This window comes from Zootoca vivipara, chromosome 16 (genome assembly GCF_965207765.1).
Source record: "Zootoca vivipara chromosome 16, rZooViv2.hap1.1, whole genome shotgun sequence".
Lineage (NCBI taxonomy): Eukaryota > Metazoa > Chordata > Lepidosauria > Squamata > Lacertidae > Zootoca > Zootoca vivipara.
In genome coordinates, this window is record NC_142599.1 from 27,900,243 (window position 1) to 27,928,225 (window position 27,983).

The 27,983-nt window shown below is 50.6% G+C and overlaps 1 protein-coding gene across 1 annotated transcript; it reads right to left on the reverse strand.

Annotated features, from left to right (window-relative positions):
* PYGM (glycogen phosphorylase, muscle associated) lies at positions 1-27,983 on the reverse strand. Its single transcript, XM_035098264.3, has 19 exons — positions 27,623-27,983; positions 21,112-21,213; positions 20,872-20,950; positions 19,321-19,556; positions 17,764-17,875; positions 16,668-16,750; positions 13,855-13,998; positions 13,361-13,453; positions 11,394-11,540; positions 10,181-10,344; positions 9,904-10,018; positions 8,922-9,023; positions 7,602-7,749; positions 6,789-6,847; positions 6,236-6,377; positions 5,214-5,421; positions 4,633-4,767; positions 1,458-1,524; positions 1-692 (listed from the first exon to the last, which is right to left on the reverse strand). The coding sequence occupies exons 1-19, from the start codon at positions 27,863-27,865 to the stop codon at positions 540-542; spliced, it is 2,532 nt and encodes an 843-aa protein (XP_034954155.3). The 5' UTR covers positions 27,866-27,983; the 3' UTR covers positions 1-539.

Genomic DNA, 27,983 nt, shown 5'->3' on the forward strand with positions numbered 1-27,983 from the left:
TAGTTTTTAAAACCTTTATTACTATTTTCATTCAGTATGGCGCCCTCTCCCCTCCAGATGCCGTGTTGCCCCATTTTGACAAAACAGGCCAAGTGCTGCTTTAAAGGTTGAGGAGATAAAATCCTCCCTCCCTACCCAGCAATACATCCCTTGAGGATAAAAATGGGACAGAGAAGCCCCCTTAGAAAGCAGGGAAGCCATAGACACCCCTCCCCCTTTGAACAAAAGGAGGGCTTCAGAAGCAGAGATGGGTTGTAAAATCAAGGTGTGGACCCCCCCTTAAAATAAATAGCAGAGCATGGCAGGAAGGGGGGAGAAGGGGAAATGGGCTGAATTGCCTGCCCACAGCTCCTATGGGGCAGATTCTAAAATGGGGAGAGGGGGAACCTAGACAGAAAAACAATCTCCTCCGTTGACCTCCTTCCCCCTACAAGAAAAAGTGATTGTACATTTGGAGGCGGATGAAAAAGTGGGGTGGGGGACCCATTGATTTTGAGCTGCCCCGTTGAAGTTGCTGATGGCACATAGGGGGAGGGTCTTCACTCCCGAGGCTCGTCAGGGGCGGGGATCTTTTGGCGGCTGGGCTCAACACCCCAAATTTCACGGGCATACTGGGCAATGGTGCGGTCGCTGGAGAACTTTCCAGAAGTAGCAATGTTCTTGATCACCATCTTGGTCCACTCCTTGGTGTTCTGCAGATGGAGATCAAAGCAGCAACTCATGAGAGGAAAGAAATGAGGGCCCCCCCCCGCATTTCAGAGTGTGGGCACCCAGACATCCCTGTCAACGTGTTCCCAAGCCATTGGAGAGGACCAGCTCTAGGGCCCTCCTGCAGCCAGATGTTCAGCTACGAGGAGTTCATTTTAAAGCTGAGATTAGTATTGTTATGAGTTTGTGGGTGCTAGTGACCCTAAAGTCCTGGGTCTAATAGGTGTTAGAATTTAATCATCTCTGCTACTTGGCCTCCCTCCTCCCACTCATCTGCTTCAGCTTCTGCCTCTGATTCTGGACTTCTCTCTGCCACCGACTCTCCCAGCTCACTAAGCCCTGTTGCCTCTTTCCAGTCTTTTCCCTCTGACCTCCCCTTGCCACCCCACCACCACTCCCCAGGCTCTGAGCCTTCTTCCCTTGGGGGTTCCCCCCCCCCACACCATTCCTCTTGTGTCCAACCAGGACATGACACTCCCTCCCTCCACCAAGAGTCAGTTTGAAAGACAACACTAGGTTAGGGTTTTAGGACTTGAGTTAGGAGTTATGGAATGGAGATACTAAGCAGCAGGCTGGAGTGACAGAGAGCAACGGTTGAGGTCTGCTCAAGACTGCTTGGCTCCCCTGTCGTTCAGCCCGTCTGGCATTGACACCTGATCTATGAAACACATATGCACACGGCAGCAGTCCTTTTTCACCAACAACGTCCCCATCCCACCGCCATTGGGCATGGGGGGGCACTGCCTCACCTTATAAAGAGCATTGACCTTATCTTGACATTTGATGTAGGACTCGTAATCGGCAAAGACTTTGAATCTACAGGGAGGAAAGAGGAGCATAACAACGTGATTCAAAGCGGTGACGATGGGTTGCACATTTATTGAAAATCCAGTTAAAACTCTTTCATTTAATTAATCTGACATAATTGATGGACTTGATCCAGTGGTACCAGCATTTCAAAGTCCAATAGTCATTTTCACCTCCAGTGCTGTCCCTGCCGCCCTCTTGCCTCTAGGCGCGCGCACACACACACACACAGCCACTAGGGTAACAGGAGCAGCCACAAGACTCCTCCTCACACCCATAGAATCCGAAGTACACCCTGCAAGCTGACAATCTGCACCCAGCAAATCCCAGCAAAGGCTGTGGAATCATAGAACTGTAGAATTGCTGCGATGCAACGCGGGACTCTTTTGCCCAAAGTGGGGCTCAAACCCACGACCCTGAGATAAATAGTCTAAGGCTCTACCAACTGAGCTATCCCAGGAGTGACAACTACAGGCTATCACAACATTTGGGAAAGTGTAAGCCATGAACTTTTATATGCCTGTTGTCTTTGTCCATGGAGTTTTCTTGGCAGGGATACTGGAGTGGCTTGCCAGTTCCTTCTCCAGGTGGATCACGTTTAGTCAAAACTCTCCACTATGACCTGTCCATCTTGGGTGGCCCTGCATGGCATAGATCATAGCTTCTCTGAGTTATTCAAGCCCCTTCGCCACGACAAGGCATTGATCCATGAAGGGCTGGAGGAGACTCTTGAGAGTCCCATGGACTGCAAGAAGATCAAATATATCCATTCTTAAGTGTTGTAAAATTTAAGCTGGTTCCTATGAACCCAGAGAAATGGATCTTGACCCAGGGAGAGCTCAAGGATCCAGGCAAGCAGACGAATTTAAGCGTCTCCTGCCCACCAAATAACAGAGACCAAACCAGGACGTACGAAGCAAGGCACTTTTATTTTCGCTGTTGCAACAGGGTCCTTCCTCTCACACAGGAGAACAAGGAAGGAACCCCAAACAAAGATGTCTTGTCCTTAAAAAGAGATTTGAAATTGGTTTCAGCCCACCCCCCAGAAGCATCATCCATATGTCACAGAAGGGGTGTAGCCCAAGACCCCCCCTCCCTAGATTCATCATAGGTACATACAGAAAGGGGAGGTCTGGTGGCAGTAATCTGAGCAGTCTGGACCCTGCCCCCTGCCCCCAAAACCTAATCAACAAAATTGAGAGATATTTACATTTCCCTGTTTCCCAGCCAAGTTAATCACACCCTTTTGTCTGGCAGTCAGGTATCAGGATGCCAAGGATTATCACTTTAATTCCTGAGACAATGAGAAGGTTCCCCCCACCTTCTTCCTTGCAGAGGAACACCTGGTCTGAGAGAGTCAAAATGGTGTCAGTCAGGCCTGTTTTCCTGTGCTGCTTCAGACATGTTTCTGTACATTCGTTACATGTTTTATGAACCATTATTATATATATATAGATATGACCTCAAAATTCTTATAACATAAGGAAATCAGCCCTGAGTGCTCACTGGAAGGACAGATCGTGAAGCTGAGGCTCCAATACTTTGGCCACCTCATGAGAAGAGAAGACTCCCTGGAAAAGACCCTGATGTTGGGAAAGATTGAGGGCACAAGGAGAAGGGGACGACAGAGGACGAGATGGTTGGACAGTGTTTTTGAAGCTACGAACATGAGTTTGACCAAACTGCGGGAGGCAGTGCAAGACAGGAGTGCCTGGCATGCTATGGTCCATGGGGTCACGAAGAGTCGGACACGACTAAACGACTAAACAACAACAACAAGCCATGAACAGTTTCCACAGCCATGGAGGGCCAGTGCGGGGAGAGATGAAACATCAGGTCAGGAACGGGATTTGGAGGGGATTTCTCTTTCCGTAGGCCGGCCAGGCTGCCACCTGCTGGGCAAATAGTGGCCCTAACAGAAGACCTAGCCTAGGGGGGGAATGGGAGTTTTTCACTTTTCTTTAATTAGCTACTGTATACAGTAGCTGCATTGGGGGGGGCACTTTTATTCAGACCAGAAAATAGAAGGAGAGGGAGCTTCTCTCTTCCCAGCCATGCCAGGGACAAAACTCCACCCCCTACCCAACATGAGCTTAGAAAAATAAAGGCTTCATAGCCACGTTTTTGGGTGGGGGGAGGATAATCTTTGTCCCAATAAGGATCCCTCTCCCCACGTGCCATAACCCATGCCTGCAACGGTGGAAGGTTTTCCCCAAAAGGCACAGTGGACTTGAACAAAAAGAGGATTAAACAAGTTCACTGGCCTCTAGATGCCAGTTGGGCATCACAAGTGAGGAGAGGGGGCTGTGGCACTCGGGTTCTGCTTGGGGGCTTCTGATGGGGGGCACCTGCTGCTGGGTTACTAGGCAAAACAGGATGCTGGACTAGATGGGCAAAAAACAACCCAACGCACACTTTGGTTCTAAGCATTAAGCCCAGGAGCCTCTGGCTATTCCACACACACCCCTGCCTCCCAAAAAGTTACAGGTAATGGCAGGTGTGGGGCAGGCAGAGACACAGCCAGATTGGCTACATGACCCTATGGGCAACTCTTAGCCCACAGCCAGTCCCTGCAGGAAGCCAGCTGCTTGGCAGGACTTCAAAGGACTCTTGGCAACCCCTCCCACACCACCACTGCTTTGAAGTCTGACCTCATTGTTACATCAGGTGATTGGCAGGCGGGTGGTCCTCCCGGGATAGCTCAGTGGGTAGAGCATGAGACTCTTAATCTCAGGGTCATGGGTTCGAGTCTCACGTTGGACAAAAATATTCCTGTACTGCAGCGGGTTGGACTCGATGACCCTCATGACCCCTTCCAACTTTACAAGTCCACACCTGTTGAATTTGGCCCATGAAGGGGCAGGGGAGAACTGGCCCACCCCTGAGTGAGCATCGGGTGTGTTTGGTCCTGAAGCTTCCCTCTCTCAAAAGGTGGGAAAGGACGCCTTGTGATCAGTGCCCAGGCCAATTGTTTGTGGGGCGAGACACACCTTGAGCAGCAGAGGCACCACAAAAAGAGATGAAAAGGAAGAATTTGGCAGCGCTGAGGTCTCCAGAGGGTTCTGGCAAGCAAGGCAGCAGCACTCCCCCTCCCCCCCCAATGCCCAGCCGTCTCACCTGTCGTGATACATGAGCATGTTGACAATGTCCTTAAAGAGGTCTGGCTGCTTGGGAGAAAAGAAGCCGCTGCTCAGCTGGTCAATAACTTGCTTCAGCTCAGGGATGTGGTCATAGTAGTCCTTGGCGCAGTAGCTGCAAGGAGAAAGGGCAGAATTTAACTCGGAGCGTGTGTAGTATCCACACCCTCCCAGGCCCTCCGTATGTTCTTAGGTTAGGATAATGATTTCAGTGATGGTTGTGGCACCTCTAGCACCAGTGGCAGTCTACCCCTGAAGCCCGCTCACTCAGGAACAATGCCAGGAGAGGCCTCCTGTCCTCATCTCCCACATAGCCTTCCCAGGAGCAACTAGTGGGTCGCTGTGAGAAAGAGGGGAGCTGGACTAAGATGGGTCCAAAACTATATAGGCATTTAAATCTCTTAACAACAGGGCTGGCCTTTGCCTCCTTGCCCACATGGTACGGCCCCTTTGAGCCCTTTGAAATCGCAGCAAAGGCCAGAAGGCCGGGCAGAAGACGCCCAGGAGCCAAGGAAGGTCAACAGGGCCCAGAATGAGCGACCCGCCAGCTGGCACACTCACCCCTTCCTGTCCAGCTCGGCCACGTCCTCCACCCGCATGCCGAAAATGAAGAAGTTCTCCTGGCCAGCCTCCTCGGCCATCTCCACGTTGGCACCATCCATGGTGCCAATTGTCAGTGCCCCGTTCAGCATGAACTTCATGTTCCCGGTGCCAGAGGCCTCTGTGCCCGCTGTGGAGATCTGTTCCGAGAGGTCGGTGGCAGGGACCACTGCAGGGGAAGCAGGGGTGGGGCTCAGTGGGGAGCCCTGGGGTTGTCATGAAGGGACAGGAGGAGCCCACCCAAGAGATGGGGAGATCTTCCTCCTTTCCAGCCTATGTCATTCGCAGATGGGCTCCTTTATAAGGACTGCATCCCATCATGTTTCCACATCCACCTGCAAATTTTGTGTGTGTGTGTGTATGTGTGGTGGTTGTTTTCAATCCACATGATTTTCTAGAAAGTCAATGCAGATTTTAATCTGTTTCGTTACTTTAACTTTCTGAAACTTTTTATGACTTGTTTGTAATTTTTCTTATTGATCATTTCAATCTCTTTCATCTGAAACCACTTTGAGGTTTAGTTACAGGAAGGTTGCAGTGTTGGTCTGACGCAGTCAAAACAAAATAAAAAAATAAAAAAAATCCTTCCAGTAGCACCTTAGAGACCAACTAAGTTTGTCATAGGTATGAGCTTTCGTGTGCATGCACACTTCTTCAGATATCTGAAGATTTTTTATTTTGTTTTCACTTTGAGGTTTGTTTGTTTTAAAAAACCATCAAGCAGTGTACTAAAATTTTACGAAATAAAAAATGTGTACTAAAATATATTATCACAAAACATATTGATTTTTTTTTATCTTGATGAATTCATTTCTAAACTCATTCTAAAATATGCATTGCGATGTGTCGGTGCACATTTCAGGCAGAAGCCTTCATCACAAAATTTAGAAGGATAATGACATCTCGACCCCCAGATGAGCCCAGGAGAGGTGAAGCTGGTCAGCTGACAGAATCCCGCAAGCCCACCCTGGCCCCTGAGTTACCTTTTTCAGCCAGCGAGACACGGTAGTTCTCTAAGAAGATGACCCTGAGCCGGTCTCCGATGACAGGGTCGTTATTGACAATGTCCCCAATGGCCGTGATGAGTTTGATAATCATCTTGGCCATGTGGTAGCCAGGGGCAGCCTATGCGGAAGGGAAGATTTAAGATGACCGTGACAGGTGGGAGAAATAGGCCAAAACTTCTTGTTGCCACCCATCTGTCTTGAGAGACAATGGAGTGCGCCTCCAGGGGTGAAGTCAAACCGCTGCCTTATCAGTGCCAAAGTGACCTCCCTGGGGTGTATGGAGGTCCTGTGCTGCCAAGATGACAAGACCCCCCCTCCCCTTGGCCTCACTGATGTGGTCCAAAGGAAAGCAGAGCAAGACGTTTGGCACCAGTTTGGCTGCAGGAGTTGCAGGACGGGGGGCACACAAGGCGCCAACCAACCCTTTCCTTCCTATCTGCCCCACCCCTCTCCAGATTTGCCACCCTCACCCACACAACAACCTCCCAGAACTTGCCACCCCCCTCCCTGCACCGTTCATGGCTCTCACTTTGCCTCCAATCATGATCGTCCGTGGAACAAAATGCTTGTTTGGCTCCTTCTTGATCCCTGCAGGGAGGAGGAAAAAGGTGGAACAAACAGCGACCCTCTGGGAACTCCTGCCCCAGATTCAGAGAGCTGCAATGTCCCCACACCAGGTTTCACCAGGTTGCCCAAACTCTCCCTCTAATGCTCGGCAGCGGAAAGGTGATAAAGGAGGTCCTCTCTGGCCCTGCCCCATCCCAGCTTTGGGGGAGGAGAGGCCTAGGGCCACAGAAGGGGGAGAGGGGGAACCAGCCTTCCCACAACTCCCATTAACAGGACAGCATTCCCACCTACCCATCCCCTCCAATAGTCCGAGCAAGGTGAGCTCCACAGGCACCAAGGTGCTAGTGGAAGCCTTCCTGGCCAATTTGCCTGAACCCACTGACTGAAGCCAGCGTTGGAGGACAGTATCAGTGTGTATGGGTTTGTGTCCCAGGAGTCGAATGGACTCCCAGAATGGATTAAGTTCGACAACCAAGGTACCACAGTATAAGAACGAGGGAGGCATTCATGGTGAGTCCCGGCACCTCTTTTTCTAGGCAAATAGCACTGCTCCTGCCTCTCCTTCTCACTACAGCACACACATCCCAATCTCAGCCCTTCCACTCAACTCAGCCCCCTCCCTGGTGGCTGGATTAAAAGAGGAGCCGCCAGTTCCCAACCCTAATCCCAGCCAGTCCCAAAATGCGGAAAATAGGAGTTTGTGGGTGAGTGTCCCCACTTTCCCCAGGGGGAGGGGACATCAAGGGGGTCAGAATAGGCCGAGCCCCCTACTCACGGTTGTAGAGAGTGATGATGTGGAGGCAGTTGAGCAGCTGCCTCTTGTACTCGTGAATCCTCTTCACCTGGATATCGAAGAGCGAGTTGGGGTTGATCTTCACTTTGTACTCCTTCTCCAGGTAGGCAGAAAACTTCAGCTTGTTCTCCTGATGTGGGAGGGAAGGCAGAGGGGTGTGAGTTTTCCCAGAGCACACACCCCAAAACACAACTGTGAATGCAAGAGAAACCCCACAGGGGCCAAGCCGTTTTATCCCGTTGTAAAAATCAGTTGATTGAACGAATGGGATATTGCTGCTTACTAGAGCAAGACTTTTGAGTCCAGATTCTCAAACTGCATTACACTCCCCCGACCCCTTATCCAGTGACTCTCTTCTGCCAAAGAAGGGGGGCATTATTGGGGGGCACCAAATACAAGTGTCCTGGACTGGGACATCCCCTTTTTTTTATCTAAAGGGCACAGCAGCCATTTGGGTTGACATGATCTCATGTGATTTTGTGGGGCAATTCTCCCCCACCCGAAAAATCGCTTTCCCCCCCCAGGCCCATGATTCTGCGCACTGCCTCCAAATGTGCATTTGCAGGCAGTGTGTGTGAAAAAAGTACTTTGGGGGGACCGGGGGGGGGGTGCAGTGCAAAATAACGCAACCAAAACAGCTGCCATTCTCTTGCAATAGAAAAAAGAGAGAGAGAGAGAGAGAATATGAATCAGCAAAACGGAAATACGTGACGAACTGCGTCCTGTATTGAATTAATACAGGATGCAGCATTTTACATTGAAATACAGGACAATCCTATATTATACAGGATGGGTGGCAAGTCTACCCTCACCTCTGAGCATCAGAATGATCCCCACTGAATGCCAGTGATGGACCTGAACAGAACAAAGAACCCAACCCCTCCCTTGAAAAAGGAGGCAGTCTGCCCAACAGAGCAGGAGGGGGGTTCTTCTGGGTGCCAGCATGGCGCAATAAGTGTGTTGCAGTTTACACACATGCGCTCACAGAGTGTCAGAGGGTACTTCTGAGCACGGCCCCTAGTGGTGGGTGGCATAACTGCAGCTTCTTCCCAGGGAAGGAATCTCCAGAGCGGCTCCACCCACCCCAGCTGCCCATTGGTTCCTCCTGGGCAGGAAGGAGGATAAAAGGACTTCCTTCCTTGGCAGTTGAGCCTCCTTTGGGCAACACAGTCTACCTAAGCTCTTGTGTGTGTGTGTTGAATGTTTGGCCTTTCAGCTCCCAGGTCCTGTCCGTTTTTCAGACTACTACCACCAGCTCAGCCCAGCCCAGCCCAGCCCTGGCCCATACCCCTTATTCCTCACCTGTTTGACTTTTGCCACATCCCGGATGAAGCCTTCATCTTCCACAAAGTTCAGGAGTTTCTTCAGCTGATCCAAATCGGAGATGTAATCATCCCCAATGCGCTGGAGGAGGAAATGGGAAGAAAAAACTCACCACAAGCCCCCCAGGAAGTGGGAAGTGTGGGGCACACACCCTCTGCAACAGCAACAGGAGAGGCACCCCCTCCTCTCCCCCCTGCTTGCCGCTTTCCCTCACCCCTCCTGTCTGAACAGTAAGATTTATGAGTGTCCCAAGGCTTCACATAAGGCCAAACCTATCCCTGGTTTTCAACGCTTTGATCAGAGAAGGTGTGAAATAATAATCAAAAGCACCACCAAGCCACAAGCAGAGGGTCTGATGGGCATGTGCTTTGCTATGTAAACCTGCAAACTGAGAGGAAGCTTCCCTTGGAATGCAAATAGCAGGCTTTGGGGAGGCAGAGAGAGAAAGGGTTAAATTCCACACACACACACACACACACACACACACACACACACACACACACACACTTCGAACACAGCAATTAATAGCAGGCACAGTTTGGCCATCTGATGTGCGATTTGGGCTTCCACATAAGGAGGGGTCCCTTAAGCCAGAAGAAAACTAGCACACAAACTGAAAGGTATGGATGCAAAAATTAATTTGATTCTATAATGCCGAGTGGAGGGGTAGTTAAGAAGAAATACAATGGCATTTTATATCCAACAGATTTCAAAAAATCAATACTTCCACACATACACACACACACACACACACTTAATCCAACTGTAATTGAGAATGTTGCATTAGAATGCCGTTGAAGAGACTAAACGTCCATATTTTGGCAAGGGAATCAAATGTGGGCGCCGACCAGCCCAAAATTCTTTGTTTGTTTTTCAAGTGAAACCTCCCAAGACTTTGCATTTGGCCAAATGGGGAAAATAGCAAAGCCAGCAGGGAGGGCCTCATCCTGCTCATCTTCACCTCGGCAATGATTTCAGCTAGCCCTGGGTTGCACAAGACCAGCCAGCGACGGGGGGTGATGCCGTTGGTTTTGTTCTGGAATTTGTGAGGCTCAAACTCATAGAAGTCTTTAAACCTGGAAGAGGAAAAAGAGGAGAATTGCAGTTAGAGGCACTTGTGGAATTTGATGGACCAACACTGGCAGTTTCATATGTTCCTAACAGCCACCAAACAATGTGTCACGGGACCAGGAAAGGAAAGGGGGGCGAAGCCTGCCTCTCCTGGGCAGAGTACCTACACGGTGGCCTTCAGGATCTCGGAGTGGATGCGAGCCACACCATTGACAGCATGGGAGCCCACGATGCAGAGGTGGGCCATGTTGATGCGCTTGACGCTGCCTTCCTCCACCATAGACATGCGGCGCATGCGGTCGAGGTCCCCGGGGAACTTGGCATAGACTCTCTGCGGGGACAGAAGGGCACCCCAGGGAAGACGTTAACACCCATTCCCATTTATACGGCCCATCCCCTCCCCGCCATCTCTGCTCCAAGCCCCAAACATCAAGCACAGAACCGGGGTTTGAATTAGAGCAGGGTGTCCCAAACTTGAGTCTCCAGCTGTTTTTGGACTACAACTCCCATCATCCCTAGCTAGCAGGACCAGTGGTCAGGGATGATGGGAATTGTAGTCAGCTGGAGACCCAAGTTTGGGAAACACTGAATTAGAGGAAGTGGAACCAAACCCCCCTGACCACCTTGCTTTTCAAATGCCCCTGGAGAGAGAGGTGATTTAGCAAAAACAGTGGGGATAGGAGTGTGTTCATTCAGGGCCCCCCCCCCCCAGTTTTCTGTTGCCCAACAATTCAGGCACTGACTGGAAGTGTCCTGAGGGGTGCCTTCCTTACTCAGCCCTCGAGCTCCTTCCCCAGAGGTAGATGAAGGGCCAGGGCCAGATTGAGACCTTTAGCAGCCCTATGCACCTTAAAGATTTTGGTGCCCCCAATTTCAAAATATGAACAATAATAACCCACAAAATATAATTTTTATTTTTCAAAATGAAATGGAACCCACAGTAAGATGGAAAATAATGTTTGTGTACTTGCACTTTATTTATATTTGAAAATAATTATTTTTTCCCCAATTGCAAAACCTTTGATCAGATCTTCAAAAACAAATCTTATGTCCCACATCTGCTTCTATACGTGATAGAGATAAGGCATCATCCAGCCTGCTTTGTTGCAATAGTTGTTCTGTTGGGATTTTTTTTTAATATACTTCAGTGCAGAAAGTGAATGCTCAGATGAGCAAATTTGTGACCATTCATGTTAAAAACCCGGCAGCAGGGAATTTCTGCGGTACCCTCCTTCCTCGATGCCCAAAGCATGTGCTATTATTTTGCTTAAAGGTTCATTCAGCCCTGTGGAGGGTGTTGGGAAGGCTCCCGACTCCTCACCCCCCTCCACCCACCCCCAGTGGCCTCCCTCCTCTCCCACCCAGGGCTTTTGAACTCACATCGAGGAAGCGCTGGTTGATCTCATAGATGATCTCCAGGTGGCGGGGCAGAAGGGTCTCAAGGAGGTGGACAGGCCAACGCTCCAGAGCCTCTGGCAAGACGGTGTGGTTGGTATAGGCACAAGTTCGCACTGTGACATCCCAGGCCTAGAAGGGAGAGAGAGAGAGAGAGAGAGAGAGAGAGAGAGAGAGAGAGAGAGAGCAGCCCTTGAGCCAAGCTGGACCAGCTCAGGAGGATCCTGTTGCCTGATCGGTTGATGGTGGCTCTGCAGGGTCTTCAAAAGGGACCGGAAAACAGGGATGAAGAAAGCAGATGAGAGAACCCCACCCCATAATGCAACACCTGGGGTGTCCCTGGTGAGGAGGAGCACAACCGTGAAAGGGAGACCCGGTTAAAAGCTTGTTTCTAACAGGACCGCCTCCTGTTTCCCTCACATACCCCTGGAACGGGAGGACATGGGCACAGGCCAATATACCCCTTTCAATACTGCTACTACCAACAATGTTTTTTTAGAAAGGCTGTTAGGAAAGGAGCCCAAAGTAAAGCCACCCTCCCACCACACCCCTTTCTGCCCTGCTGGTCCAGGCCTGAGCAGGCTTTTGATTTCGTGGCTTCTCTGCCCACCTGGTAGGATTGCTGGACCTGAGCCTTTCCCAGGGTTTCATTTCAGCCAGAGCTACCAAGGGGAAGGTTCGATCCTAGGGTTCGTTTCTGGAAGGGGTAAGCAGAGGCACTCTTTGAGCACCACCCAGAGAGCCTGTCCCTCACATTGGAGCAGCTGCAAGGAGCTCCCAGGAGCTGTCCTGGGATTATGAGGAAAGAGCCAATGCTCCAGGGGTCCCTCCCTCCTATGGGAAACCTGCCTGGCTCCCTTTCTCTGCCTGCCTGCCTGCCAGTGAGCCTCCCTTGCTGGGTGCAGGGCTCCCTTAGAGAAGGTGTGCTGGAGCGAGAGGGTGCTTGGGCCACCCAGGGCCACCAGCTTTCCCCCCTGCCTTGCCTCGCCCCTGCCTGGGACCCTCACGAGATGAAGATGCTTCTTAAATATTCTTATCTTCTCTGAATGTTTTTTTGTAGGGAATGTTCTTTGGCTTTTTAGCAGGAACACTGATGTGTTTGGTTTTTATACTGTTGAAAGGTTTTGAATTTGCATCATTTGTAGCATTTGCATGATGATGATATATTATTATTATTATTATTATTATTATTATTATTATTATTATTATCCCGCCCATCTGGCTGAGTTTCCCCAGCCACTCTGAGCGGCTTCCAGCAGAACAGAACATTAAAATGCAATAATATATTAAACATTAAAAGCATCCCTAAACAGGGCTGCCTTCAGATGTCTTCTAAAATGCTGGTAGTTATTTTTCTCTTTGACATCTGATGGGAGGGCATTCCACAGAGTGGGTGCCACTACCGAGAAGGCCCTCTGCCTGGTTCCCTGTAGCTTGGCTTCTCGTAGCGAGGGAACCGCCAGAAGGCCCTTGGCACTAGACACTCCTTCAGGTATACTGGACCGAGGCCGTTTAGGGCTTTAAAGGTCAGCACCAACACTTTGAATTGTGCTCGGAAACGTACTGGGAGCCAATGTAGGTCTTTCAAGATTGTTTTCTTTTTTTTGCATGATTGTATTTTGTTTGTGTGTGTATCTGTATTTGTGTGTACAGTATCTGGGAGGGTTTGGGCCTGAAAGGCAGCATACAAATAAACAACAACATTAACATAACATTCCTCTTCCTGCTGTCAGAGTTTCCTTTGGCTGCTGGGTCCCGTTTCATTTAGCCCTCGGGTCATATAAATGCATTTTATTATTGTGACTTCATTGTCGTTTTAAATAGTCATAAGCTGCCTCCTGAAAAGGCGGGCTAGACTTTATTTACTTAAATAAGCTCCATGGGGAAGGATTTCTGCATCCGTCCACCCTGCTCTGGCACCGACCATTGCTTAGAGTCCAGCAGCTCCTCACCTTGTCCCAGTCCAGTTTCTCAATGTCCACTAAAACCCTCATGAGTTCTGGGATGGCCAGGGAGGGGTGGGTGTCATTGAGCTGAATAGCGACCTGGAGGAGGCAAGGAAAGAGAATCAGGTAGGGAGGTCAGACAGGAGAAATCAAGGCTGCCCTGTGGCTCCCTTCCCTTGATGCCCTAAGCACATGCTCCCCCCACCCCACCCCATTGCAGAATCCCCAGGGGAGGCAGGAAGTGTGGGAGCCCCCCATTTCCAGATGAACCTAGCTCTCCCTCTGGCCTTTGCACACCACTGTGTGAAAACAGGCAGGCGAGGGAGCAAGGGAGGCCAGCTGCCGATCCTTGTCACCGGCTGCCCCTTCTGCTGAGCCCAAGGGACAGTGAGGAGCAGCAACAGGCACGGAAGAGACATGGGCAGACAACAACAACGCTGGCCCCAAACTCCAGGTCAGCCTGCACTCCAAGCCCCCGTCAGAGAAACCAGCCCCGCTACCTTGTCTGGGAAGGCATCGAAAGAGGTGCGGACGGGATCTCGGCTGCCAAACTTGGAGGACTTGAAGCGGCGGATGATGTCTTGCAGCGTGGCGGCCACGACAAAGTACTCCTGCTTCAGACGCAGCTCCTTGCCCTCAAAGAACTGTGGAGGAGGGGGGCAAAGGGACCCCAAAGGTCAGCACAAGGGAGGCAGGGGAGGAAGGAAGCGTAACTGCTGGGATCACCGCTGCCCCCCCAATTCCCATAGGCAAAAAATGAGCATTGTGGCAACTTAAAGAGCAAAAGCCACATTTGTTTTTAAGACACCACAAGATTACTCCCTAGCCCCACAACCTACTCAGTTGCCATTTTTTGAAGAGCAAAAAAGAGGACACATTTGCCGACTTCTACTTTTAACAACCGGGACGCGGGTGGCGCTGTGGGTTAAACCACAGAACCTAGGGCTTGCTGATCAGAAAGTCGGCGGTTCGAATCCCCGCAACGGGGTAAGCTCCCGTTGCTCGGTCCCTGCTTCTGCCCACCTAGCAGTTCGCAAGCACGTCAAAGTGCAAGTAAATAAATAGGTACTGCTCTGGCGGGAAGGTAAACAGCGTTTCCGTGCGCTGCTCTGGTTCGCCAGAAGCGGCTTAGTCATGCTGGCCACATGAACCGGAAGCTGTACGCCGGCTCCCTCGGCCAGTAAAGCAAGATGAGCGCCGCAACCCCAGAGTCGCCCGCAACTGGACCTAATGGTCAGGGTTCCCTTTACCTTTACTGTATGTAAGCTATAGAAGCTGTGACATATTGCTAGTAACAGCATTCTTAACTTTCAACAACAACGTAGTAATAATAATAATACATATTGCTCCCTCGCTTGCCACATGTTCTTGGGCTCATGTTCACATCTTTGTGAACATAAGTGTGCACAGAACAATTTATTAAACTGTTTAACTTGTGCATATGGACTCTCCTTAAGGGCAGGGGGGGTGTTACCTCTTGCCCTCTCAGACTCCTCCTCCAATATCTTGTTGCTGAATCAATGTCCTTTTAGTTCAGCCACAAGAGAAGAGATTTATACACTATGTAGCTAGTTTAAGATGCTGCTCTCTGTTGTGATTCTCTGTGGCAGACTAGCTTAGCTGGGTGCCTTAGATCTGAGTCTAATGCACTAGGAAAAAAATATTGGGTTACTGTAAACAAACAAAAACCAAAAACCAAACCCAGACATTTTGCCAAATTTTAAAAATCCGCCTGGACAGAAATTTTACTCTTGAAAAAGAGGGCATTATTTGGGGGAAAAGGGATGCATGGCAACCAGACCGGGAAAAGAGATGTGTCCTGGAAAAGGAGAACATGTGGCAACCCTAGCAGGGGGCTCCCCTTCTGAAATTTGTCTACATCTCTCCAGAAATTGACAGGTGCTGCCCAGGATCCCATTGGGAGCCAGGAGTCCTGGGTTCTAATCGCTCCCACTCTACCAACGGGCAAAACAGCAGCAACAAAGGTGGAAAACAGAAAGACCTTTGGAAGTAGGGCTCCCAGTGTGTACCGTTTCACAATGCATTTGTCCCGTCTTTCGGCAATGTGATTTCTCACCATAAAGTTTACAATGTGTTTTCCTGAAATGTTTTTTTGATGTGTCTAGATCCAGCTTCAGGGGCAGGAGAGGAAGCTGGAAGGGGCGGGGGCAAGAGGCAGGTGAATATTCCAGGGAGTTTCCCCCTTCTTCTGCAACCAGCTCCCCTCCCTGCCCCCGGTCCTCCCAGAGCACACAGAGAAATGAAGAGGGCAGAGCGAAGAGAGAGAAGGTGAATAAGTCTCAGATTGCTGGGAGTGGTGGGAAGGCGAGGGAAGGAAGAGACTTAGGGAGTGGCGGGAAGTCCTTGCAACTGCCTCATTGGGGCAAGACCTACCGGGAAGGGTTGCTGTGATCACTAGGCCTGCGCTGTTTTGGTTTCTTCGAATAAAGAGCTAACTTCACAGACACCAAGTGTTTTTTTAATGCTCACCTGCTCCTGACTCCAGCTCCAGACACCAGGTGGCACGAGAGAAGACTGGCTGGGGGTTCAAGAACAAGAGGGGGAGCTCTGCTGCCCTGCCTGCTGCCTGGGGAGGTTGCCTCATGCTGTCCAATGGTAGGGCTGGTCCCTGTCTCCTTCTCCCCCTCATCTCACTCACACTGCTGCTCTGGAAAGTAACGCCTGGGGGGGGGGAGGCACACCACTTTTATGCTGGGCCGTCCCAGAGAATACTGGAGACCGCAAACTGGGAGCACCTGGGCTTGGTCCTTTAGCCAGCATAGGTAGGAGAAGAGGGCTCAGAACCATAGAATCATAGAATCATAGAATCATAGAGTTGGAAGAGACCACAAGGGCCATCCAGTCCAACCCCCTGCCAAGCAGGAAACACCATCAAAGCATTCCTGACAGATGGCTGTCAAGCCTCTGCTTAAAGACCTCCAAAGAAGGAGACTCCACCACACTCCTTGGCAGCAAATTCCACTGCCGAACAGCTCTTACTGTCAGGAAGTTCTTCCTAATGTTTAGGTGGAATCTTCTTTCTTGTAGTTTGAATCCATTGCTCCGTGTCCGCTTCTCTGGAGCAGCAGAAAACAACCTTTCTCCCTCCTCTATATGACATCCTTTTATATATTTGAACAGACCCTCAGACCCTCCTCAGACCCTTATTTTCTTCTGCTCACTCTCATCCTGTGTGGTATCAGATGCAAGTCTAGTCTCTACATTAGTCTCCCCCCCCCTGACTCCCTGAATAGACCTGCACATTTCTGCAACATTCTCTCACACATCAGGAAACTGGGATGACGGGACTTACATTGTCGTTGGGATACAGGACCCGGGAAATGTTCTCAGCCAGGTTTCTGTCCAGCACTGCCTGGATGTAGCCACCGACATTAACTGGGAGAGAAAGGGAGAGAGCCGATGGATGCAATCTATTCAAGCAGGGCAAAAGTTATACAAAGCGGTCAGAAGCTGCCTTCCAGGGAGCTGCGCTCAATGACCACCTCTGTCTCTTCCAACTCTATAGTTCTATGGTTCTGAGTCAGCCTGTTTCTCCAGCCGGCTCAGTGCTGCCTGCTCTACCCAGCAGGGGCTTTCCCAGCCTGACCTGGTGGTGGGAAATGAACCCGGGACTTTCTGCATGCCAAGCAGGTGAGCTCACTAAGAGATGGGAAGCCACCTTAGAGCAGGTCGTCCAGCCAAAGAGCATGGTGCCTGGGAAGAAGGGGGGGCCTTTTCCATTACCTGCTGGCACCTGGTTCTTTTCTTAAGCGGAGAGATGCCAGCAGAGGTTCTGCATGCCAAGCAGGTGCTCTGCCACTGAGCTATGATGGCCCCTCCCCTAAGTGAGGTGCAAGGAAACCGCTAAGGATGGCCTACAACACCCACAAATGCTGCAGAATTCTTGTCAGTAGCCAAACACACACACACTGAGAGACAGACATATGGAGTGAGAGAGGAAGGAGCTTCCTGTCTAGTAGCCATTGATAGCCTCCTCCTCCATTAATTTGTCCAGTCCTCTTTTAAAGGCATCCAAGTTGGTGGCCATCGCTGCTTCCTGTGGCAGGGAGTTCCACAGTTTAGCTATGCGCTGCATGAAGAAGGACTTTCTTTTATCTGTCCTGAATCCAACATTCAAGCTTCTTCGGATGTCCAAAGTGTTAGGAGAGGAGAAGGAAAAACATTTCTCTATCCACTTTCTCCGGACCTGAAACGCAGGAAGTTGCCCCACACTGAGTCAGCCCATAGGGTCCACTGTCTACACTTACGGGCCCCAGCTCTCTAGGGTTTCAGGCAGGGGACGTTCCCCGTCCCAGTGGGGATTGAAACCAGGGGAACCTTCCACATGCCAAGCAAATGCTCTCTGCCTCCTGAGCCACACAAGGCCTTGCTGCTTGCAATCCACTTACAGTCCTTCAGGTTGAACTCGTTGGGTGCCCGAGCAGACCACAGCCGCATGGTGTTGACAACGTTGTTGCGATAGCCGGGGACGGGGGTGTCATAGGGGAGGGCAAGGACCACCTGCAAGGCAAAGGGGAGGGTTCTGAACTGGCCTTGGGACTGCCTGCTGAGCACCAACCAGCAGACAGCAAGCCTGGTCAGACTGCCTGGGATGAGGAGAGGCACAGCGGGCAAGACCCCCACTCCTGCAAGAGACTAGGAGGGCCTAGGAGCAGGGGGGACCTAGAGGTTGCCTTGGTTGGCCACTGCCAAGGGCACAGGCCCAAGGTCTGTGTACAAAAATTGCACCTCTCCACTCTGGCTCGAAGTGACTGGGAGTTCACCCACTCGGCTGCACGTGGCCCAGGCTGCTCCGGGCACAGGAATCTGGCCACTGGTGTGGGCCATCAAAACACCCCTGTAGAGCCCCCTCTCCCCTGTTGGCTGGTGGTGCTATTTAAAGTGTGGGCAGAGAACCAGCAGTGCTTGGAGGGAAAAAAAAGAGCAGGCGAGAGTTGCAGGAAGAGAGGAAAGCAAGGGAGTGAGGAAGTAAGCAGAAGGGAAAGGAAGGAGGGAGGGAGGCAAGAAGGCAGGCAGTGGAGGAAGAAAGCAGAGCGGACCCAACCCTGATGGCCGTGGAGGAAGTCACTGGCAGAGCACAAAACACAACAAAAAGCGAACCTATTGAGTTTTGGGTCCATGGTCTCTCCGGGCTTCAGAGGCGTCAATTCAGCTCCTTGCCAAGGGCCCAAAGGAGCCTTGGCACCCCTAGCTGTGAGCTCGGCACCATTTCTGGCCTCTGCAAGCCACACCAGGGCACACCTGTGCACATCTGAGCATTCCCCCCCCCCCGTAATGATGCTGGTTGCTTCCTCATGAGTAAGTGGCTCCAAATTCTGTGGCTGGTTTTTACAGAGTTTTATTATATACATATGTACAAAACAGAGCATCAAAATCCATGACTGTCCTAGTCCGAATCAGAATCCAGAAGCACCAACCGTCGGGACTTTCGCCAACAGAACACCCTTGTTGCTTTGAATCTCCTCCTCTGTTCATGCCTCTTTCCCCCCCCCTCCACTGTTGGGGTGATGGGGCTGGTGGAGCACCCTCTCCAACCGAGCTGTGAGGAGCCGGTGCTGTCACCTCTGGAGCCTCCCCTTCTTGAGCGCTCTGGTCTGACCCTCCAGACCTTCCCTCTGCGAACCTTGCACTCTCAGCATCCCCAGGGCTCTGCACCGCTTCCTGAGCCTCAGCACCACCTTCCAAAGGATGCTGCGGAACGCTAGCATCACGGGAGAGTCCCTCTCCCTCGGTCCCAACTTCCTGGACTCTCCGCTGACCCCTGGTGGTCCCCTGACACCGCCCATATTTGGACCTGGGAGGCAGAATCCTTATTATCATTGTTTATTCAATTTCTATGCCACCCTTTATCCAAAGGTCACAGGACAGTTAAGCCATATAAGAACACAAGAATACAAAGCAAATCCACCCGCATCTTCCAGTCCCCTCCTCTCATTCCTACTGACCTGAGTGTCAACCCATTTCACGCCATCCTGGTCATGCTGGACGCGGCCGTAGAAGTGCACGGGGATCATGTACTCTGGGCGGGCCTTCTCCCAGGGGTTCCCGTAGCGCAGCCAGTCGTCAGCTTCCTCCACCTGCCAGCCCCCGCAGATCTTCTGGTTGAAGATCCCAAACTCATAGCGGATGCCATAGCCATAGGCCGCCAGGCCGAGGGTCGCCATGGAGTCCAGGAAGCAGGCTAGTTGGAGAAGAAAAGGAAAGGGTTTAGCAGAGCCAAAGGGGGGGTTGGCTGCATTCCTCTTGGGCTTCCACAAGAATGGATGGATTGGTTGAGTTCAAATATATTCCACTTCCCCACAACAGGCTGCTGGGCCTATAGTGGCTGGCAGCAAGCATTACAAGTGGCCAAATACAGAGCACTGGAAATAGCATTACAATCATACCTCGGTTTAAGTACGCCTCGGTTTGAGTATTTTCAGTTTAAGTACTCCACGGACCTTAATCCACTTTCCATTACTTTCATTTCCCCCCCACTTTATTTATTTTATTTATTTATTTTTGTTTCCTACTACCTTTATTTCATATTTTGTAATTACAAAACAGAGTCATAAATCATAAATTATACATTAGAATTACAAAACAAACAACTCCAAATCAAGAGAAAAACAGAAAAGAAAATCCAAACAGGAAAAAAAAAGAATTCACAGGGAAAAAATATAAAAAAATAAAGTAGAAAAAGGAAAAGAAAAGAAAAGAAATAAAATAAAAAAGAAAAGGCATACAGTGTATACGTATATACATATACCCATACACGTACATATGTATATGAGATATATGTACACATACATATATGAGATCTTATGTATGTGTATGTGTACATACTTTCAATGGGAAAGTTCGCTTCAGGTTAAGTACGCTTCGGTTTAAGTACTCCACGGACCGTCTGGAACAGATTAATCCACTTTCCATTACTTTCAATGGGAAAGTTCGCTTCAGATTAAGTACGCTTCAGGTTAAGTACAGACTTCCGGAACCAATTGTGTTTGTAAACCGATGTTTGTAATGTCAGTAAATTTTAAAATGGCAAAAAAAGCATCAATTTGGCAAACGCAAGGGAAAAGGAGCAATCTTGTTTGCTGCTGCTCCAGAGGGGAGGACCCGAATCAGTGGACTCTTGGGACAAGGAAGGAGTTCCCGACTAAACATTAGGAAGAACTTTCTGGCAGTAAGAGGTGTTTGACAGTGGAACGGACTCCATCAGGAGCTGGTGGACTCCCCTTCACTGTCAGGGGTTCTTTAACTGTGATTCCTGCCCTGCAGGGGTTGGAATAGATGCCTCTTGGGGTCCCTTCCCATTCTATGATTCCATGTGTTGGAACATGTGTTGGGAGGAGGAGGACCGTCAACACAGGAGTGTGCTCCCAAAATCCTCGGCAGCAACAGGAAGGCTATGGTCGCCCTAGCCCCACCGGGAGATGCTGTCAGGGAGAGAGAGGTGCTTGCAAAGCAGGGGCTCAGCCACAGAGTGGCAGCCCCCCTCCTCTGGTGCTCACCTGCCAGGCGCCCGAGCCCTCCGTTACCCAGGCCAGCATCTTCCTCGATCTCTTGCAGCTCTTCCATGTCCAGGCCAAGCTGTTGGACAAAAGGAGGGTGTGGAGGGGAGACGGGGTGGAATTAGCTCAGATGGGGGTGGGGGAAAGCCCCCAGCCCCAGGAATCTCCCAAGCCTCCTTGGCTCATCCCCACCAACCACATTACCCACACACACCACAGGGCCCTTGCCAGTCCCCAAACCTGGTAGGTAGCTTCATCGCAGGCATTCTGCAAGGCCAGGTTGACCATGGTGTTCTGCAAAGTGCGCCCCATGTAGAACTCCAGAGACAGGTAATAGATGCGCTGCAGGAGGAAGAAGATTGAGGAGGAGTTTGGGAGGAGCAAAGGTGGACCTGTGAGCTTGTGTCGTGTTTACGGGAAGAAACTGTGTGCTGCCGTCTCCCACGGAGAGGATTAGATTTGGATTGTTGTTCTTATCACCATTGCATTGTTCTTATTGAACAAGATGTTGCGCCTTGGTCGCCTTCGGCTGTTGTTATTTCGAAACCCAATAGATTTTCTTTAGTTCCGTAAATATAAACATGGCATTGATTGAGAACGATACTTTTAACTCTTTTTGAATTAAGCATTATACTAAGCTAGAGCTTAGTACCGGGAAAAGGTGGCTGGCAGATTGATGGGTGGGAAGGAATATTCATAGCAAAACAATAGATATATAATTGCACATATATAATAATTCCATAATAGTTTACATCATCCCCAGTAACGTACCCGGGTGACCATTTTCATGTATCTAATTTCACCAAGACATAACAAACATGCCCCACTTTTCCAGGGGGGCTGTTGCGAACAAAGCCTAAACCATCATTGGTCAATTTACTGTGCCTCATTCATGGCGGCGAGACTTTGCCACGCAGTGGGGAAGAAGCAAATTCCTTGAGGGTATGAGTGGTCAAGACTGGAGGCAGGATCCCGCTCCTCACTGGCTGTAGGGCTCCACTGCTTTGGGGGCACTCGAGACATAGAATCATAGAATCATAGAGTTGGAAGAGACCACGAGGGCCATCCAGTCCAACCCCCTGCCAAGCAGGAAACACCATCAAAGACATGCCGCTGGCATGAACTAAACACTGATGGAACTCCCTAGTGCACCAGGAGAATGCTACATGGGTGTAGCTGGTCCACCTGCCAGTGGAGAAAGCAAGTCACGGATGGGGTGCAGGGGGCAAGCAAGGGGCACAAACACTTATCTTTAAAATGCTTTGTTCATTATTGGCATAGCGAAGCGCCCTCTTCTTCAGCGGATATGGCCCATTTGTTTTATAGCTCATCAATACCAGATTGACTGTCTGTATCATTCCACACATGTCGGCTCAGAAAGAAAGACTCATTGTGATCAGCACAGCCAACCTCAGGTAAGTACGTCTAGAACTGCAGCCTTATTTCACAATTTGCATTTCTGTTTCATGATTTGATATTCGTAATATATAAAGCTGAAAGCAGCAGCTGTGAGCCACACTGCATTATACCAAATCAGGCTATTGGCTGATCTAGCTTTAAAAAAAGGAGGCTCCAGTCCTCAAGGTTTTGGATAAAAGGCTGATTTACATAGGGACACAGTGAGTCATGCCATTGAGCCATATAACCTCCAGATGTTATTGGACTACAGCCCCCAACAGAGGCGGATTTAGGGCAGTGTGACCAGTTCCTCCACACTGGACACTGAGCCTAGGGGGAGCCGCAGCTACAACATAGTGAATTGAGCAGAACGGAAGGCGAGAGGTGGGAGGCACCAAATGTTGGCCTTGCACAGGGTCCTGTGGGAATTTGAAAGACCAAAGTCTGCCGCTGCTTCCATCACCCCTGGCCATTGGCCGTGCTGCTTGCAGGGGCTGATGGGAGGTACCACATTGCTCACCTCTGGTCTACACAAACTTGCAGCAGCCCTCCAGCCTTACAAAAAGAAGTCTGTTCCAGCCCTACCCAGGGGCTGAACCCAGCACCTTCTGCGTGCCAGTGGTCCCTCCCTGGAGCACAGGAAGCTGCCTTGAATCAGCCCACATGCAGGGGAACAGCAGGGTGGACTGGAAAAGGGTGTTATAAGGATGGAGATAATGTAAGCAAAGCTCTCTGAAGTTTTAGAAAACACCACATCAATATATTATCTTTATGTAGTACTGTATTGTGTCAGCATTGTTAGAGGGGCTTCAATTTGGCAAGCTGATCCCACCTCCTGATAAGCCCACCCTCTCCTCATCTGGATCAGCCTGTGTCCAGTAAGGAATGCCTCTGAGATATTCAAAAAGCAATGTGAGATATATATATAAAACAGGCAGCAAAACTTTACAAAAGTTTGTTCTCTTTTAGGGCACATTTTCTTTGGGGGGCGAAATAGTTTTAGTTTGTTTCTCAAGGGCTGGCTGATGCAGGTCGGCGGCAGAGAAGCAGGCAATACTAGTAAATGTGAGTTTATTTGCAAAGCTATCCTAATCTCGATTCCTGGATATTTTGGGAACTGGGTAGAGTTACTCAGGGCTGCAGCCCTAGGCAACATACACTAGCACGTAAGCCCGGGTTGAGGACTGAACACAGGAGGGCTTTGCTTCTGAGTGAAGATTCACTAGATGGTGCTGTCAGGAGAGAGACAGGCACTCTGTACATGCCCAGAGGCACCCTGCTTTCCTACGCCTACACATATTCCGTCACTCCACTTAAAAGTGCTCATTGCAGATCATTCCCCCACACTAAATGTGCGACCAGAAACATTTCTGAACAGCAGGATTCCCAGTGTGGTCAATGCCTGGGACAGGGCATCCTGCCACCAGCCCAACTCTTGGCATTCCCCAGCTGAGTGCTTTCAAAATACCCATCCCCTCAAGAGGAAGCTCCATCTAAGGGACCTTTGTTGGTGCCCAGGCTTGCTACCACGTCTTACTAACCATTAGCAGCAGTTCTCCAAGGGAAGTACAAACGGATCCCTTTATGTGAGAGATGGTGCCTGTGCGGATCAGGAGAAGTGGAATCTATCGGCCATATACTTCTGCGATGCTGCTTCTACAAGGAGGTGTGAGGCGAGCTTATCCACACTATACTGACAGAGCTACCTGGACGCTCGGATAATTTCTATATAGAGTGGCTTCTTTCAGACGCTAACTCTAATGTGTCAGCGAAGGTAGCCAAATTCTGTGCTAGAGTCATAAAAATTCAGTCTAATCTAATTAGCAGTGTCCAAATATCTTCAGAACATCTTCAGTACTAGCTAAAGAGGACCCAGTGTTATTAATTGCTGTAGTCTACCTCCCTAAGTAGTAACACTCCTTTTAATCAGTTTTCTTTTAAACAATTGTTAAAACCTATATTTATTGCCTATTTTTAGATTATTACTGTTTTTCTTTTATTGTTTTTAGCAGCACTAATTTATTTATTTATACATGCGATCTATAGCCTACCGTTCCTCCAAGGAGTTCAGCCCTGCTTGAATGCACACGCATACCGCAGATACCGCTAGCTAGCTCGATTTCTCTGGGTACGGACCCTTACATAATCAAAAGGGCACCAACTAAGGAAGTATCTGCAGGGCTGGGGAAATGCAAAGTTTGCAGAAGTACAGAAGTACATTAGAGACCCCACTCTGCAAAAAACAAAAACAAAGAAACAAACATAACCACAGCCAAATAATAACTGTGCATGATATAATCAGAATGCTATTGGAGGGGGGTACCAGAGGAAGGAAAGAGAAGGTGCTGGAAGATGGCAGAGTAGATCAGCTGGAACCCTGAAGTGCAGCACATGCCACACTGCAACATTTTGTTGCAGGCTCAATAATAATAATAATAATAATAATAATAATAATAATAAGCTTTCGTGTGCATGCACACTTCTTCAGATACCAATAAATAATAATAATAATAATAATAATAATAATAATAATTTATATTCTGCCTTTTCTCCATTGAGCTTAAGGCAGTTTGCAGGGTTCTCCCTCAATTGATCTTCACAACAATCCTATGAGGCTAAAAGAGAGACTAAGGTTGTCCAGTGGGCAGAGTGACTGAGTAGAGGTTTGGAGCAAAATCTCTCCTGTCCTCTGACCACTCTGGTCCTCAACTTAAAGTAAGAATCAGTGTAAATTTACTGCAGCAGCAGCAGCAGCAGGAGCGTGGCTCCATGGGAATGACTTCCCACCATGTGGCAGATGAGACCCAGCCTCCTCCACACAGCTGGAATGAGCAGAGCCGGAGCCCAGGGCAATGACTGCGGCACTCTGAGCATTCTCAGAGGCACTCCTATTTTTTGTTGTTCCATACGCCTCTTAATTCTTAAACCCCTCTCTGTAAATGGGGTGGGGAGCACTATCTGGGTTTCTTTGGAGAGCTAGCAGATGTGAACCAAAGAGTAGGGATTGCAGGGAAAGAGCAGATTTTGGCTAAACATCAAGGGAACTTTCCTAATGGGAAGAGCTCTCGGCCAGTGGGGCAGCCTTGCCACAGGGGGTCGTGAGTGCTCCCTCTCCCTTCCTCTCCTTTGCTAGAGCTATTTAAGCAGAAACTGGGCAACCAGACACCAGGGATGCCAAAGTCCAGCTTGCACCCTGCGCTGAGGTGGGGGTTGGGCTGGATGACCTCCCAGACACCCCTTCAGACTCTTGCATTCTTTGATTCTAGGACTCAGCCACAGCACTGGTGTGGTTGCCAGCACAAACTAAGCCCCTTTTTGAGATGCTGGGAATGGGCAGCAGGCAAGGAGGCATCGCAAAGGAAAGGTGTTTCCTCTGGCAGAAGGAAGCTGCAGCCAGGTACCCCTCCAGAACCAGAACGCAAGGCCCACCACCACCGCCGCTGCTGCTGTTCCTCCAATGGCCGGCTGACCTTTCCAAGCTCCGCAAGCCGAGACCGGCCCATTTTGGGTCTGCTGCTGCCAGCTGTATCTGGTGTCCTTCCCCCGGAGCCCTGGTGCTGCTGACACAGGCCTATCCCGAGATTAAATGGCAAAAGTTCACAGCAAATGTCAGGCTGGGCTAAATTTAAAGAGGGCGGAAAGGCGCTGCCTCCCTTGGCCAGGCTCATCCCTTTGTGATGCAAACAGAGGGAGGCAGATACATGGAGACCCCATCCCCAGCCTCCCCACATGAAATTGGGGTGGGTGGGGCAGATCTCCTGGATGCACCTGGGTGTGCGGAATGAAAGTTAGTGGAGGGGGGGGGCTGCTTTGCCTGGTCTTTGAACCTGAAGCCAGGTCAGCTTAGTGATCCACACAGAACATAAACTATGGAACTCCCTGCTGCAGGGAGGAGTAGATATATAACAGAGGAGTAGATATATTAATTTAGTGGGGGGCTGTTGATGGCTGCTAGCCATGATGGACGCGGGTGGCGCTGTGGTCTAAACCACAGAGCCTAGGGCTCGCTGATCAGAAGGTTGGTGGTTTGAATCCCCGTGACGGGGTGAGCTCCCATTGCTCGGTCCCAGCTCCTGCCAACCTAGCAGTTTGAAAGCATGTCAAAGTGCAAGTTGATAAATAGGTACCGCTCTGGCAGGAAGGTAAACGGCATTTCCGTGCGCTACTCTGGTTAGCCAGAAGCGGCTTTGTCATGCTGGCCACATGACCCGGAAGCTGTATGCCGGCTCCCTCGGCCAGTAAAGCAAGATGAGTGCCACAACCCCAGAGTTGGACCTAACAGTCAGGGGTCCCTTTACCTTTTAGCCATGATGGCGGAAGGCAGCAATGCTTCTGAATACCATTGGGTGGAAACTGGGGGGGGGGGTATTCCTTTCCCTCACCTGCCACCTGAGGACTTTCTGCCTGCAAAGCTAAAGTGAAGGGCTGGAGCCTTGGGGTGGAACACCTGCTTGGCATGCAGAAGTTCTCCCCCTAACAGACCCCCAAACAGAAGGGGTTTTGCCCTCCAAGCTTCAGGTGTGCGTCTTAGGGCTTTTTGGCCCTTCATCCTGACCCGCGGATGGGAGCAGGTGGCCTCTCTCTCCCGCAGGCGGCGGGGAAGCGTCTTAAGCAGCTATTAATACCCCCCGACCGAAGACTGGCTTGGCCTTGGACACCCCGCCTCCCCTGTTGCCCCACCCTCCGGAGGGGCAGCGACGCGTCGACACCCGGAGCCACTGGGAGCGAGAGGCTTGCTGGAACCCAGACATGCAAAGGGCATTTGGGGGGGGGGTGTCCGGAATAAGACACCGGGAGGAGCGCGGTGGGTGGGGGGAGGCTGACACCAGTTTGAAGAAGGTACGGAGGAGAAGGCGATGGAGTGCGAAAGGTCAGGCAGGAGGCAGACGCTCCACAGACAGTACTTGAAGGAGCAACACCCCCCAAAAAAAGTATTTTCCCCCCCAATCCTTCCTCGCAGGTCACCGTCTATTCTCATTGAAGGAACGGAATAAACTCCTTGCTCCCTCCCCCAGCCGATTGAGGGGGGGCAACCTTGAGCGGACACCCCTCCACCGGGCCAGGTAGGGGCACTTACTTAAAATATGGGAGGGGGAAGTAAGCACCGCCCCGTATATTGATCACATGACGGGGCTCACCCATACTATTTGAATGTCAATACCCATCAACTTGTGGGGGGACTCAATTTGGGGGGGGGGGCGAAAGAACTTCGGCCCCTAGGTGTTGGCTACTATGGGCTCAGGGTTTCTCCCCCCCCCCTCGGCTGGGGGCCACGAGTCCCTCCCCCCTCCGGACCTCTCCCCTCCGCTCTCCTTTGATCTCCTCCTCCTCCTTCCCAGACGGGCTCTCCCACCTTGGGGTCCTTCTCGTAGTAGTATTGCTGGGTGCGGATCCATCGCCCGACGAGGTGGTCGCGGACGGTGTGGGCGAGGGCGAAGTAGTAGTCGCGCGGGGTGGCCACGTTGCGGTCCTTGACGAGGGTGAAGTGCAGGTGCCGGTTGAAGTTCTTCTTCAGGTCCGTCACGTTCTCCACGCCGGCCAAGCCGCGCACGCTGATCTGCTTGCGCTTCTCATGGTCGGACAGCGGCCGAGACATCCTGGCGGCACGGAGAGTTGCGCGGAGCGGGCAGCTAGGTAGATGGTAAGAGGAGGACTCGACGGGGCGGGCTCCGGGGGCGCTGCTCTCTCCGCTTCGGCACCAGCAAATGCGCCCC